This window comes from Budorcas taxicolor, chromosome 20, assembly GCF_023091745.1.
Source record: "Budorcas taxicolor isolate Tak-1 chromosome 20, Takin1.1, whole genome shotgun sequence".
Taxonomy (NCBI): domain Eukaryota; kingdom Metazoa; phylum Chordata; class Mammalia; order Artiodactyla; family Bovidae; genus Budorcas; species Budorcas taxicolor.
Genome location: NC_068929.1, coordinates 18,530,050 through 18,545,712, shown reverse-complemented (window position 1 = coordinate 18,545,712; position 15,663 = coordinate 18,530,050). Strand labels below are relative to the sequence as shown.

General features: G+C 42.9%; 1 protein-coding gene across 1 annotated transcript in view; it reads left to right on the top strand.

Annotated features, from left to right (window-relative positions):
* The first annotated feature begins 3,296 nt into the window (after positions 1-3,296).
* The window catches only part of RGS7BP (regulator of G protein signaling 7 binding protein), a 106,844-nt gene continuing 94,477 nt past the window's right edge, over positions 3,297-15,663 (top strand). Inside the window, exons 1-2 of the mRNA XM_052659154.1 lie at positions 3,297-3,461; positions 4,379-4,545. Coding sequence (XP_052515114.1) covers positions 3,297-3,461; positions 4,379-4,545 — 332 coding nt within the window. The remainder of the gene's footprint in view (positions 3,462-4,378; positions 4,546-15,663) is intronic.

The window sequence follows — 15,663 nt, the reverse complement described above, 5'->3', positions numbered from 1 at the left end:
CCAGAATTGGTGATGGACAGGGAAGCCTGGTGTGCTGCAGTCCATGGGGTCACAAAGAGTCAGACATGACCAAGCAACTGAACTGAACTAAATGAATTTACAAATGAATATTATCTATCCTTCTTTCACCTCCTTGTACCTTCCCTCAGCATCCCAACCACTCACCAGATCCCAGAAAATTTCACTAAACCCTCTAATGTGTTCTCCACTCCCTCCTCCCTACACACAGGAAAGAGAGAGAAAATTGAGACTGAGGGGCACAAGGAACAGTCAGAGTTGGCTAAAAGTTAATCTCTTTATCTTCCTATCTTTGTGGAGACTCATCCAAGAGGCGACCCCTTCACCCTGGTCTCTGGACCATCTAAACCCCTGGAAGACAGCTGCTGTACTTCAAAGTTTGGAGTGGAGGCTGGTGCTTCTCTCCTCAACTCTGCCTTAGGGAAAACTGATTTTAAATCTTTTGTGAAGACGGGAAGGACTGTTGCTAAAGCTCAATACTTTGGCCACTTAATGTGAAGTCAATTCATTGGAAAAGACTGTAATGATGGGAAAGATTGAAGACAAATTAGAGAGGGGCGGCAGAGAATAAGATGGTTAGATAGCATCACTGACTCAATGGACATGAATGTGAGCAAACTCAAGGAGAAGTGTAGGACAGAGGAGCCTGGAGTGCTGCAGTCCATGAGGTCTCAAAGAGTCGGACATGACTTAGTGACTTAATAACAATGCAAATGCAGCTGAATATCCATCCAGATATTCCCCGTGAGGGTTTTTTTCTCTCCAAACAAGTATGTGGATTCTTTTTCAACACTATTTCTCCAACTCTCCAAAAGCAACTGAGTGCTCTACAATTCAATACCCCAAGTTAGCAGCAGTTAACTTCTGTCCAACTTGGCTACTAATTCAAGAGTTCCCAAAAACCCCTCAGATTTGATAATTTGTTAGCATGACTCGCAGCACTTGGGAATGCACTTTACTTACCAGTTTATTATAAAGATCATGACTCAGAAAGAGATGTGTAGGGTAAGGTATGTAAGGTTTGGAGTGGGGAGGTGGAGATGCCATGCCCCTTCTAAGTATGCCACCCTCACAGCAACTCCATGTCTTCACCAACACAGAAGCTCCCTGAACCCCATCGTTTAGGGTTTTTAATGGACGTTTCACTATGTAGGCATAATTGATTCTCTTTGTGATTAAATCAGTCTCCAGCCTCTCTCCCTTCTGTGGAAGCTGGGAGATGGTGCTGAAAGTTCCAAATGCCTAATCAAAGCTTGGTCTTTCTGGTGACAAGGGGCTCCCATCACCCTTGCACGTATGCTAAGTCACTTCGGTCATGTCTAACTTTTTGTCGCCCTCTGGATCGTAGCCCACCAGGCTCCTTGTCCGTGGAATTCTCCAGGCAAGAATCCTGGAGTGGGTTGCCATTTCCTTCTTCAGAGGATCTTCCTGATCCAGGGATCAAACCCACGTCTTTTAGATCTCTTCTATTGCCAGGTGGATTTTTTACCACTAGTCCCACCTGGGAAGCCCCGTATCACCCTTATCATTGAGGAAATAACAAGAGTTTTAAGAGCTCTGCATCAGGAACTGAGGACAAAAAACACATATCTTTCTTATTATACTACCCTGTTATGTTTAACCATCCTGCAAAAAAAGCAATAATAATAATAATAATAATAATAATAATAATAATCTAGAAACGTCCTCTTAGGGTGTTAGCCTTTCTGGCTATTTCTGGCTCTCCCTCTCTGTATACCCTCTATAACCCCATAAAAGACTGACTAGAAACTTCCGTCTTGTTCTTCATTAGGTTTTTGAACACGTAACTAGTTCCCCTGTGACAGACTTCTTTATCTGTCCCCTCCAAACAAACCGTTCATGGGAACAAGCATTCTCAGAGCACTGGAGTTGAATGCCCACACTAGCTCTCTTCCTTCCAGAAGAATCTCAGGAAGTCAGTGGTAAGGGTGAACTTTAATGGCCAAGGAACTCGCTCCAGGGGCCCCCTTTCACGGGCCACCTCCTTTGGCCTCGGGGTCACTGAGATCCACAGAGGAGAACTGAGCCTTTCCAGTGTCCAGGGAGGCCTGTTGGCTCTTGTTCAGACCCCCACTGGGAAACTCTCAGAGCTGGGTACCCAGCCTCCGGAACGGAAGACCAGGAACTTCACTAGTTAGGATGGGATGGCATGGCTGGAGGACCAGTTTGACTGAAGGCCTCTTGCCTTCTGCTCCCGCCGCTGCTGGTTTCCCTCCCTGCATGTGCCGAACAAAGACAAAAACACAACAAAACCCAGGGAAACAAAACTATTTTAAAATACTGTTATCAAGAGATCTTCTTTCTGAGGTAAAAATCTCACTTCCTCTTCGTTGGGCTCCGCTCACCTGTGGCCCCAGAACGTCTCTGACGGCGAGGGCCTCAAGCCCAAACTGGTTGATCTGGAATTGGGTTTAGGTCCCAGCATGTGGCAATGTGCTCCACTCTGATGACACTTTTCGTTTCTAATAATAGAGCCGATGAAGTAATATTGCAATTGATGTTCCCGGGGATTTGATTGGATAAGTGCATAAGCCCTGGAGGGGGAAGGGGGTTGTATGGACGGATCACATTAGTATTCCCATCCTATCCATGCGCCGGGCCGCGAACCACGTCAGCCGGACTGATTCCCTGCGTCTGCCAGTCCCGCCACGGATTCATTTGGGATCCTCAAACAGGCGAGCCCCGTGGAGACGAGGGATCAAGACAGCGGATTAGAACCAATTGCCTGCTTGGGGACAGCCAGCCCTTCCAGGCCTGGTGTCTGGGGAGGGAGGGGAGCGCCGCCGCCGTGGGAAGACACCCGAAGCTAGAGCGACACTCTCCCTACTGCACCCCCACCCCCTGCCCCCCTCCACCTGGCAGCGCAGGCTTTTGAAAACTGTCCATCTGAATGGAAACTCGGAACCGCCGGGCGGCGTGTTCCTTCTCGCCCAGCCTTGCGATCCATGCCGAGCGGAAAGCGGTGCGAGCCCGCGCCAGCGCCCAGCTCCCGGGACAGGGCCGGCAGTGTTGCTGAGCAGAACTTGACCGAGCCCCTTCCTCGCTGCTAGTGGAAGCGATGCTGCACGGCACAGCCAGCGCTTCCCCGGCTCTCCTTCAAGCTGAAGGTTACCCACCCGCGCAGTCAGCCCCAACCCTGTGAGCGCCGCGCCTCGGTCCCAGCTCCGGCTGCTCGGCGGCGGCTCGCAGGGCAACGACCGGGCCGCCCGCGCCGGGGCGCACTGCACCAGCGGCTTCGGCTTGGTGGATGTGTATGCATGAGTTCTGCACCGAATGGGCGCAAAAAGCGCCCCAGCCGGTCCACCCGCTCCTCAATCTTCCAGATCAGCAAGCCCCCGCTGCAGAGCGGGGACTGGGAGCGCAGGGGCAGCGGCTCTGAGAGCGCCCACAAAAGCCAACGAGCCCTGGACGATTGCAAGATGGTAGGTGGAAAATGCGTCTCTTTTTTTTTCTTTCTTTTCTTTTCCCTTTGGAGATGCGGGGGAATCGTGTCCGTTAATCGTTCCCCTGAGTGCCAGCCACTCCGCCACCCTCATCTCCTCCATGCCGATCACGTGTACATGCACTATTTTTAAATCTGCAGTCCCCCAGATTCGGGGTGACACCTGGGTCGTCATGGACCCGCCAAGAATTGCCGCGGAGATTGTCTTGGGGGCAGCGGTTGTAGGTCATCCTTCTAACCCCTCGGAGCATGGCAGATACGAAAGACTCGGTGAACTGGCTGGCTCACCAGGGAGGGAGGGGTTAGGAAGGTAAGAGTGCTGAATTGTGGGGAGACAGGAGCAAACAAACCCAAACAGGACGCACAGGGCGCTGCGGAGGAGAGGAAGGTTCCAGCGCAGAGGCTGTGGCGGGTCTTCCTGTCAGACACCAGAGCCCTAACTGTTCAGTGGTCTGGCAGGAAGTGAACGGATTGCCTAATCCAACCCACCTTTGGCCTTTTGAAATCCACAGGCCAATTCAAATTCACATCCCAGCTGTAGTAGAGGGGAACATTCTATGCGAGAATTGCCAGCATTACTCTCTGGTGACCTGGGAGTGGCATGGTAGCTCTCCAAATATGCTCTTGATCGTCAGAAACTTGAGTCTGAACGGATGGGAGCAAGTAGGTCTGGAAATAGAACTCCCATGACCAGACTTAGGGATGAAAAATAAACACTTGCCTTGGACAAAGAGAACAACAATCTTTGTGTCCCAGTCTTTAAACACTCTGTAGGCTCTTTAGCAGGAGATTTGAGGTGGCTTGGGGGTCAGTGAAATCAGCCTCTGTTTACGTAGGAAAAAATAGCAAACTTTCTGTTGATAAATGTCTTATGAAAGAAACTCGCTTCTTTCCCAGCTTGTGCAAGAGTTCAACACGCAAGTGGCCCTGTACCGAGAATTGGTCATTTCCATTGGGGACGTCTCGGTCAGCTGCCCCTCTCTCCGGGCAGAAATGCACAAGACAAGAACCAAAGGCTGTGAAATGGCCCGCCAGGCACACCAAAAACTTGCTGCCATCTCGGGGTAGGAGCCTCTTGGCTTTATTTGGTAATTCATGTATATGATGTGTGAATGCTGGCACGCAATGGATATTTAGAGTGATCAAAGCCTCAGAGATGATCACTGCAAATGTGAGGTTTTAACCAATTACTCTGGGATCAGGATTGTCTAGAGAGCTATGAACAAACTATAGGCCAAGTTATAATCCAAAAGGTGTGTGATTTTTGTATATATATTGAATATTTGGGTCATTAAGTGTCTTTTTTTTTTCCCTTTCAAAATTAACTTTCAGTATGCTGGCCACATTTGGGAATTTGAGGCTTAAGGTGTTTTTGCACCAAAGTGAAGTTAAATCATCATGCCTCAAGATTATTTTGTCATCTGCTGCTAAACATGTACTGCACAAAAATCTTTGCTAAATCCCAGATTTACTATTTATACCATGAGTCAAATTCCTATGATACCATTTAAAATAAGATCCCTAAAATAAAGTCTTGGATATAAATTACTCTCTTCACTGTAGTGTATGAAAGGGAAGTTTGAACTTCAGAAAAACTTTTTCAGGATTGGGGAAATTCACAAATTTAACTAAATTTAAGCTGCTTTTGCTCCTTTCCCCAATTATTTTTAATTCTTTTTATCACATTTATGGATTCTCATGCCTATTTTAGGTGATAAGACAGTGAGTGAAAACTTCTCTCCTGAGACCACACTCACTTCCTCCTGATCTCTCAATAGTGGGAGAAAATTTAATTGTGGATTTTGTTAACAGTTCCTATTTCAGATAAGTACAAAGAGCAAGGAAACACAGGAATCTTTATGCAGGTACATTGATTTAAGTGTGATTCAGTCTGGATTTAGCCTTTATATGTTTGTCTTTATCAGTATGATTATATCACAGGAGAAGTTCTGCTTTGACTCTTGTGCTAATGTTGTAGTGAATCTGCGAGTGAATCTAGGCGTTTAAGGATTTGGGGGAGGAAATACAGCTGTGAAAAGTATCAGAGAAGAAGAGAGAAAAACAATCAGAAACATAAAAAGGAATCATGGTGGATTAAAGTCTATAAAGAAACAATGGTTCGGAAGGAAAAACAGGTTTAGAACAGAGTTTTATGCTCAGAGCTAAGGAACTGCATTTTTGTAAACTGTGTGTCTAACAGTTTATGATGGGTTTATATCCAGGATTCCTTTGAACGGGACCTCAAATTGAGATCATGTTCTAATCAGATAAGATGTACTGGAGAAATGAACAAGGAGGTCAGTTTATTATTCTGCTACACACGTGAAATTCAGTTTCTTCTAAAGGTTTAGGAAAGAAAGAGTCTGCAGCTATTGGGTGCCAGTTAAGTTTTGAGGCTTTGAGGTGAATTTTATTAACTCAGGGAATTATAGCCTTTCACTACTTGCTTACATGTTATTTGAGGAATGTTCCTGGGGCAGTTTTATAAGGATTCGTGGGAAAACGGGTTGTTCTTAGCCTTGCAAAAGTAAGGTTAACTCTATTGAATGTTCTGGTGTTGAAACATTTTCCTCCTTAAAATAATGAGATAGAGTTTAACCTTTCTGAAAAATGACAGCAAGATAATTGAGGAAAATCCCTTAAACCCATCGCCATCTGGACCCCATTAATGAAGGATGTGATTCCCTTGGGTGGAATTCTGTTCCTGATATTGCTGGTTATGCAGGCTCTCATTTCAGGCTTCCTGTGAAGGTTGGTAGGGAGGCTGAAGGATTCACTTTACAATTGGATGCAGGGGTAAGAAAAGCAATGATTCCTGGGGAATGTAGACAGAAAGACTAGATTTCTTGAGTGCCCATTGTCTGCTGGTACAATCCATTTAATTGACAGAATAATCCTCTGAGGGAAGGATTAGTATTTTTATTTGACAAATTGGTTTCAGGGAGGTTGAGCAAATTGCCCAGTCACACAACTAAAAAGTGGTACTTCAGTCTGGCCCCAGGTGTGCATGCTTCTGAAAACCATGATCTTCCCTCCGTATAATGCTGCTGTTCAAAAAGATGTCAGGGAGAAAGGAATGAAGTACTAAGACGTGCTCAAGAGATGAACTTCCAAAAGAGTACGTAAAATGAAAGAAGACAGTCAGAAAATAGCACATATGATTCTGTTTAAGTGAAATGCTCAGAGAAAGCAAATCTATAAGAAACAGAAAGCAGATAGTGGTTTCTAGGGTGGGAACAGAGAGTAAGTGCAAATGAGCTTGAGGTATCTTTGGGGGTGATGGAAATGATCCAAATTTGAATTAGGGTGATAGTTGTCAACTGTATGTTTTCTGAAAATCAATGACTTGCATACTTAGAATGAGTGAATTTTATGGTATGTAAAGGATACCGCAATAAGTGTTTTTAAAAAGGTGTGATCACTGTTACCATGATTAACACTTGCCTTTCATTGGGTTTATTCTTTTCAACATATGCAGCTTTTAGTGAGAGTGATATGAGATGGGACAAAGTAAAGCCTGGCTCTCCATGCATGCATCAAGATGCCTGCCTGATAGTGATCATCTAAGCACCAGTTTGTTTCTCTGGGGAGGAATATAGTTTGGGTTAAAAGTTAAAAAAAAAAAAAAGAATTAAGCCGCAAATGCTATATCGCTTCTACCCCTGACCAATTGAAGTCCCCAAGGAATGGTGACCACAAGAGAAGAAGATTCAGAGTGTGGTTCTCACTAGCTGGCCCTGGGTAAGCAGGCCTTCTTCACAGACACAAGGGAAACACTTTCTCAGATTGTATTTAGATCAGCAGACGTTTGGGTACCGCCTTTTCTTTCTTTACTGTACCTTCGCCATGCTGATCTCCTAGGTGTTAAAGCTAAGCGGGGCCCTGCTCGGTGTTTCTGTGTGTGTGTATGAGTGTGTGCATGCATGTATGCACAGGGGTAGCTGGCTTTCTGGGCCCTGTCTCCTTGAACTTCCTTCCAAAAATGACTTCTGAGATGCCTTTGAAGAATCCCTAGGGCTCCAAGGTACAGAGAGTACTGAGTTAGCAAAATATTCTCCCTTTATATTTGCAGAATCTGAGTTTTGGAGGATTTAAAGTGACTTTAGAAGCAACTTGGTCATACGAGTGTGTATGAGGATTTCATAGTCAGGCAGACCTGCTCTGAATACCATATTTGCTGCTCTTGATGGAATTACTTAACCCTCTGAATCTCAGTTCCCTCATTTGTAAGCTAGTTGTCATGCTTACTCCTGAGTTAGTTGAGAGGACTTAGGGAGCCAGCTGGGTGATGCCTACCCCGGCAGTGGCACTCTGCCCTTGCCAGGTTGCTCTAAGGATGCAACCCAGGCCTCATGCTCCGTGGTCTAGTGTCTGTTCCATCAACCACATTGTCTCCCGAGAGTGAAGACAGAAGAGCACGAGCTAGGAGGACCAGAGGAGACGATATCCTCTAGCAAACCCTCTAGTTCATGCTGTGGCTGGCAGGTTGGTGATTAGGAGTCCTTGTCCTATATTCTTCTATGGTGTCTATGTTGCTCTGGGTCTTCACACCACGACCTTCTGTTAGTGGCTGCTGATGAGAGTGAAAGCGAGGTTTGAGTATGCTACTATAAAAGGCAGTATAGCTGCCTTAGGAAAGAGCACTGACTCTAAATCAGATTGTATGATTAGTCACTCAGCCATGTCCGACTGTTTGCAACCCCATGGACTGTAGCCTCCCAGGCTTCTCTGTCCATGGGGGTTCTCTAGGCAAGAAGACTGGAGTGGGTTGTCATGCCCTCCTCCAGGGGATCTTCCTGACCCAGGGATCGACCCCAGGTCTCCTGATTGCAGACGGATTCTTTACCATCTGAGCCCGGATAAAATCCTGGCTTCACCACTTAACTAGGGATACATGCAAACTGATACACCAATTGCTTCACAGGGTGGTAAATGGCAGTCGGGTGTGGTGGCTAAGTACGTAGACTTTGGAGCAAGACTGCCATTGTTCAAATCTCAGCCTTACTACTCACAAATACTGTGACCTTGGGCAAAGATATTGTCTCTCTGCCTCAATTTCTTAATCAGCAAAATAGGGCTGATGAATAATGGGACCAAATCATACAGTATTTTGAGAACTGAGTAAAGTAACATACATCAAACACTTAGAAGACTGCCTGGCATCCAGCAAATGCTAGTATTAAGTTCATATTAGTGTTGCTGTAATTATTAACAAAACATTTAAAATTGAGGTAGTCAGATACATTTATATAAATATATATATTTATATATCCATCAAATAGTTTTCAAATAAATATTTCAGCTGGAATAAATTTTTGTTTACCTAGGCTTCTTACTTTATGTTCTGAAAAACTTTCTAGGCTGAAATTTCCCAGATGGTTATCGAAAGACCTCTTCTTTAATATGTTAAAAACACTATGGAGAGGTGAAGGTTCAGAAGTAGTTAGGTTTAAGATTATTTTCTTCATATAAATCAACCTAGATCCTTCATAAGTCGTAATAGTTACAAAACCTTTTAGCCTAACTCTGGTATAAGCTGTGTGACACTGGATGAGACTGTTAAATTCTCTGTACACCTCAAAAATGGAATTGAATGATTTCTGAGTCGTCTGGCTTTATCATTCTAGTGTTCTATGTTAATTCATGAAGAATCACATAGATTTTCTTTACAGAACTGAGCTATTAAAAAAAAAAAGCACATGCCAGAAGTTTGATGATTGAATTCCAGAAATAATGTTAGGATGTGAACACACTGTGATCACAAGAAGAATCTAAATCTCCTAATGGCTTCCGGGAACAATATAATGGCTATCCCAGGGGTCCATATTCACAGATTTTAGGGTTTTCCCTTCAGCGATTATTTTCCTGACCAGCCAGGCCTATGTTTTTCTCCTTGTATCTCTCCTCATGTCTTTTCTTCTTCTTTTGGTCTATTTTAGTTGTGTTTGATTCTTGTTTGACCTTCCTGCTGTTTTTTTCCAGTGTCCCGGTGGGTCCATTTCCTGTCTTGTTTGCTAGGATACTGAGATAGGAGAGGGAGAATCCACACTGCAGCTTAGTCAGGGTGCTTCCTTTCAGCACTTTGCCTGAGGGTGCAGCAATTACGTGGGGTGATGGAGAGCTGAAGGAGTGTTTGGTGAGAAAGCAGAAGGGGTGTTTGGTGACTATGGAGGCAGCTCACTCAGCTTTCTTTGATCCACATTATAGAGGAGGCCTGGGGTGAAGCCTAGTTTGTAGTCATGCCAGGTCACCCACACTGTCCTTTATGTTTTCTTCCTATTACCAATGCTGGGGTTTAAAATTTTTAACTCTCACTGGTCAGATAGTGAAACGTGAATTATTTCTGCACCAAAAGAATATGCTATCCATCTAAGATAATGACAATTCAGTGTTAGTTTTCTAGGACTATAGTAACAAAGTACCACAACCTGAGTAGCTTAAACTATGAAAAGTTCTTTTTTCACAGGACTGGAGGCCCAAGATCAAGGCAAGGCTAGTGCCCTGTGAAGACTGTTTCTTTATCTAGCTTCTAGTGATTTGCTGGCAATCTTTGGTGTTTCTTGGCTTGTTGAAATATCTCTGCCTCCGACTCCACACGATCTTCTCCATGTTTATGTACGTGTGTCCACATTTTCCTGTTTATAAGACATCAGTAATACTGAATTTGGGGCCCACTCTACTGTACTAGTATGACCTCAAGCTAACTTTACTAATTGCACCTGCACCAACATATTTCCAAATAAGGTCACATTCTGAGATCCGGGGTGTCAGGATTTCAACATATGAATTTGGGAGGAGGGGTGTGGACACAGAAGGGTAATTCAACCCACAGCAAATTTCCTTCCCCCATCTGCAGTTGAATGCATACTTTGGGTTGTTTTGCCTGGTGGGGATGGAGTTTTGGCGCAACACTATCTGCAAAGATAGTGGAGGACAGAGGAACCCGGTGTGCTGCAGTCCATGGGGTCACAGAGTCGGATCCAACTTAGTGACTGAACGACAGCAATCTGCATACTTTCTCAACACTTCTGCACTTCCCAGCACCCAGTGTTTTATCATTTGCAACACTCCAGCTCATATTGGGGTGCGATTTATGACCATGAAATAGGATACTTTTTGTATGAAATGGATGTATGTGTTCACAAAGAATTCCCAGTATGGTTAGCACTTTGCTCTAACCAATTCAATTACTGATGTCTGAAGGTGGAGCAAAATCAACTGCAGAAAAGAAAGAATATTAGGGGGAAGTAGTAATTAATACATCGAATATTAGGCACCTGACAGTCCACATATAGGATGCTCACTTTCTCAGATCTGCATGGCTGGGAGTAGGTGGTGGTCCTCAGTGGTATTGATACTGTACTCAGGAGCAAGTGCCAAAGGACTGACTCACACCCAATTAAAGAAGAGTGTTATTCTTACTAACCAAACCAAGTGTGATAGGGAATCTAGACACGTGTCTCCCATGGCCTATTGAGGTTTAGCCTTTTTATTTTTGTAATAAGTAAAAGTAAAGGTAAAGGTAAAAGTCAGATCTAATGACTTTTACCTTGTTAAAGCTTTCTAATAGATGTTTCAATTTAGAGAGAAAATTAAATCTAAAGCAAACGTTAGGAAAACTCCTCATCACTTTATTATTTATTCTGTGAAGTACAAGAGAGCAAGGCTGTGTTTAATTCATGCTTATACCAGGTGCCAAACTCATGAGGAAATGTGTACCTTGTTTGTTCCTTAAGCTTATTTGGTAGTTTTAAATCTATTCTTAAAAGACATTGTGTCACATACTTCAATTTAAAAATGAACTAAACTTTAATAAGAGGGAAGAAATTGTGTCTTGATACAGACTTTAGGAAAAAAAATGAGCAAATACATTAGCTTACATTTTATATTTCTATTATATTTGACTTTATTTTTAATGGTTTATAACTATAAAACCAATATGTTGGTTTTTAAATGAGAGGACTTGAAGAACACACTGAAGATCAATTTCTGAGGCATAGATGTTCATTCTCATAAGAAATTAGTGGGCAATGTGTATTTTAGAATTACTCAGAAGGTAATCATGTTTTAGGTTATTTGATAAATATCATCCTAACATCTATTTGGTCACTTTATGTTGAGTAGTTAAACAACCATTTTCTACTGAGATTATTTTTTAAAAACCATTTTTTAAACACTTAGCCCTTGACAGTTTAGATGTGTCTCATCCAAAAAGATACCTATATAAAGCAAACTCCGGAGCAGTAACTAAACCACCTCACAGTTCTTTCATTTCCTCTGCTCTAGAAGACATGACTTTTAAAAAAAAAGTAAAAACTTCCTGAAAAACATTTAATTGCTTGTCTATATACATATATACACATATGTATATTGCTTGTTCATACACATATTATATATACTTATAAATAAATACTAAAATGTATGAAATAGATTCCCGTTAGAATAATGTGTCTAAGCCTTTAAAAAGAAGTGCTGCTTTAACAAATAAAGTTTCTAATCCAATGGAAAACTCTAGTTACAATAGGTTAACAAAAATCAACTTAACATTTGCAGGTGTAGATAAATAGTACGCTAACAATCTACAGCTATTTAACTGAGTCTGAGCCAAAGTGTGTGTGTTGGAGGTGGGGGGATGCGTTAACCCAGAAGGCATCAAACCCCTAGCATATTCTTCAGTTACTAAAAACAAGTATCTCAAAGTCTCCCACAGTCTTATTCTGTCAGATACTAAGTCCTGTGCTGTTTTCTCTTTTCCAACATCTGTTGTATCTCTTTTTCACCCCATTTCTGTGGCCACCCACTTAGTTCAGAATCGAGTCCCCTCAGGCCATCAGCTCTTCCAGTTGGTCTCCTCACCATTAGCCTCTCACCTCTTCCTTCCAGTCTCTCACTAGGTCCAGACTAATCCTGCTAAAACTCTCCTCTGATCTTGTCACTTCTTTGCTTTAAAACTTTCAAAGATGCTCCATTGCCTAAAGCAGTGTTTCTTTAAATGGGAGTCATGCATTAACCTGTCTCAGAATCATGTGGGGTGCCCTCGGACTGACAGAACCAAAGTTCTAGGGAACGAGGCCTGGAAATCCAACTTTTTTAACAAGCACCACCCCACCCCCGAGGAGATTCTTGAACATGCTGAAAATAAGGCCTGTCAGCCTGAAGCAGTGATTTTCAACCTGGGCTGCACACTGTAGTCACCTGGGAAGCTTTAAAAAATTGCTGATGCTTGAATTCCATCCCTAGAGTTTCTGATTTAGATGATCTTGGAGGCAGCCTAGGCATTGGGATATTTTTTAAAGCTTGCTATGTGAGCATTTGTATAAAAATGGATTACATTTGGTTATACTGAACACAAAAATTCAAAGTAGCAGTTGCTTAAAGACACCAGGGTTTATTCTGCCACAGAAAAGAAGCCCTAGAATGGCCAGTTTGGAACTGGTATGCTGGCTCACAGGTGAGCATTTCTGCTGCCTGTTGTTCATGCTTCCATCAATTTCACTTTATGCTGTGAGATTGCAACCGGAGCTCCAGCCATGAGTCCCAGTTCCAGACCAGAAGAAGGGTGGAAGGCGGGTTCCCAGCTGGGTCCTCTCTTTTTCAGCAGACCCAAACAGAACTTCTTCCAGAACTGCATCATTTGGCCACATCTCACTGTGAGGGAGACAAGGAAAAAGTATTCTCTTATCCCTGCCACCTTAAATAAAAGAAGGACCTTAACACTAAGGCAAAGAGAGAGAGCAAATATGGGGAAACAACACATGACCTTTGTCCCCAGTCTGTATTCCTGGACTTAACTTTTACCATTTAACTGGTACATACTTTGCTTACTCAGACTAGTCTGCTTTTTAGTCCTTAAGGGTGTGTAGCGGGATGGCCCCATTCTATCAAGTCTACATCTATGGTTTCTAGATGAAAAATCCCATTCCATCTATTAAAAGAAATAATTTACTCTCCTAAATGTCAAGGTCTTGCTTGCAGTCTCATTGTCTGCCATGCTCCTTGCACAGAAATTCAGAGTGGATTAGAGGGTCCCAAAGTGAATAAGAATATTTTTTTCTGCCTTTAAATGGACCCATGAAAAAGATTAAAGGTTCAGGAACCACTTGGGAGGATAGGAAGTTAGGCAAGGTGCCTTTGAAAGGGTTTGAGTATAATTTTCACACAGCAGGATGTGAAATAGAATAAGGCCTACAAGGAGGATAAGTAGTGACATTCAAGAAATCAATTTTTTAAAATCTACCAGAAATGGAGTGGGTTTAAAAAAAAATAGATCTAAATTTTATGTTTTAAATTTATTCTTAATTGGAGGATCATTGCTTTACAATATTGTATTAGTTTCTGCTATACAAAAACATGAATCAGCTATAAGTATACATATATCCTCTCCCTCTTGAGCCTCCCCCACCCCCAAGCCAGCATTCTAGGTCAACATAGAGCACTGGGCTGAGTTCCCTGCACTATACAGCTGCTTCTCACAAGCTGTTTTACACATGGTAGTGTATATATGTCAGTGCGACTGTCTCAATTCATCCTACTTTCTAAACTTTATTTTAAATCAAAGAAAAAAATTCCATCACTGAGCAAAAATCTGATGAGCTATATTAGGAATAAAAGGTAGGGAGGCAGGGTTTTCTGGATATGGGTATAAGCTTCACGATGATCTATGATCAACATTGTGAGTTCTTTAAGAGAGACTGAACTTGAAACTCATTATCTCATGTAAATGGTGTTATATACAGCATTCGGGACATAAATGGTATTTAACCCATAATTTCCTAAACTGTAAACCTATTCAACACATGTGACAGTATCTTCGGTGAGGAAACATTCATTTCCAACTCTGGAAGTCATCTTCCTTTCTGGAGACCTATTCATAGAGCATCCATATGCCACGTGCTTTTCTAGGTGCCAGAAATACAGCAGTTCTGAAAAAATAGAGAAGGTCCCTGCATTCATGGTAGGGATGATCAAGAAGAGCTATAGTCTAAAATTTTGTGTCCCCACAAAATTTGTTATGTTGAAATTCTGATGCCCAGTGTGATGACACTGGTAGGTGGGTCCTTGAAAGGTACTGAAGCCATCGGATGGAGCCGTCATGTATGGGATTAGTGTGCTAATAAAGAAGGCTCCAGAAATACCCCTCACCCCTTCCACCAGTGAGAACACACGGAGAGGGCACTGGCTGTGAGCCAGGAAGAAGGCTCTCACCAAACAGGACCTTTTTGTGCCTTGATCTCATATTTCCCATCTCCAAAACTGTGAGCCAGGAAGAAGGCTCACACCAAACAAGACCTTTTTGTGCCTTGATCTCATATTTCCCATCTCCAAAACTCCAATACAGAAATGTATTTCACAGTGAAATGGCAGCCCACTCCAGTACTCTGGCCTGGAAAATCCCATGGATGGAGGTGCCTGGTGGGCTGCAGCCCATGGGGTCGCTAAGAGTTGGACAGGACTGAGCGACTTCACTTTCTTCCTTTGTTTCTAAGCCACCCAGTCTGTGGTATTTTGTTATAGCAGCCTGAATGGACGAAAACAAAAGGAAACAAGGAAAGGAGAGAGCATTTCAGAGAGTGATAAAAGCAGTGGAAAAAATAAAATAGGAAGATATTATTAAAGAATGATGGATGTGGTAACATCTGAGAAGGTGACATTCTAACTTGATATCTGACTTTGAGGAGTCATGTGATGAGCTAAGAGAAAAACATTTCAGGCAGAAGGAATAGCAAGTGTAAAGGTTCTAAAATGAACTGACCTTGGCATGTCTGAGGGAAAGAAAGACTAGATGATCAGTTTGGAATTGACTTCAGCTGCAAGTAACATAGGCTGAATTTCAGTGACTTTCATAGATACAGGTTTATTTTCTTGCATAATTATAAACCCAGTGATAGGGGATAGCACACATTGGTTCATGATTTAAAGGTATCAGGCCTGAGATTTTTATAATCCGGCCTTTTCCTCTAAGTGCCAAGATTGGTGCTTCAGCTCCAGAAATTCTCTCCATGCTTCCAAGTAGGAAGGACAGAGAGCAAAAGGCAAAGACATAGACAATTGTGTCTGTTAAAAGAGCTTTTTCAGGGGACTTCCCTGGTGGTCCAGTGTCTAAGACTCCGCACTCCCAATGCAGGGGGTCCGGGTTCAATCCAAGGTCAAGGAGCTAGATCCCACCTGCTGCAACTAAGAGT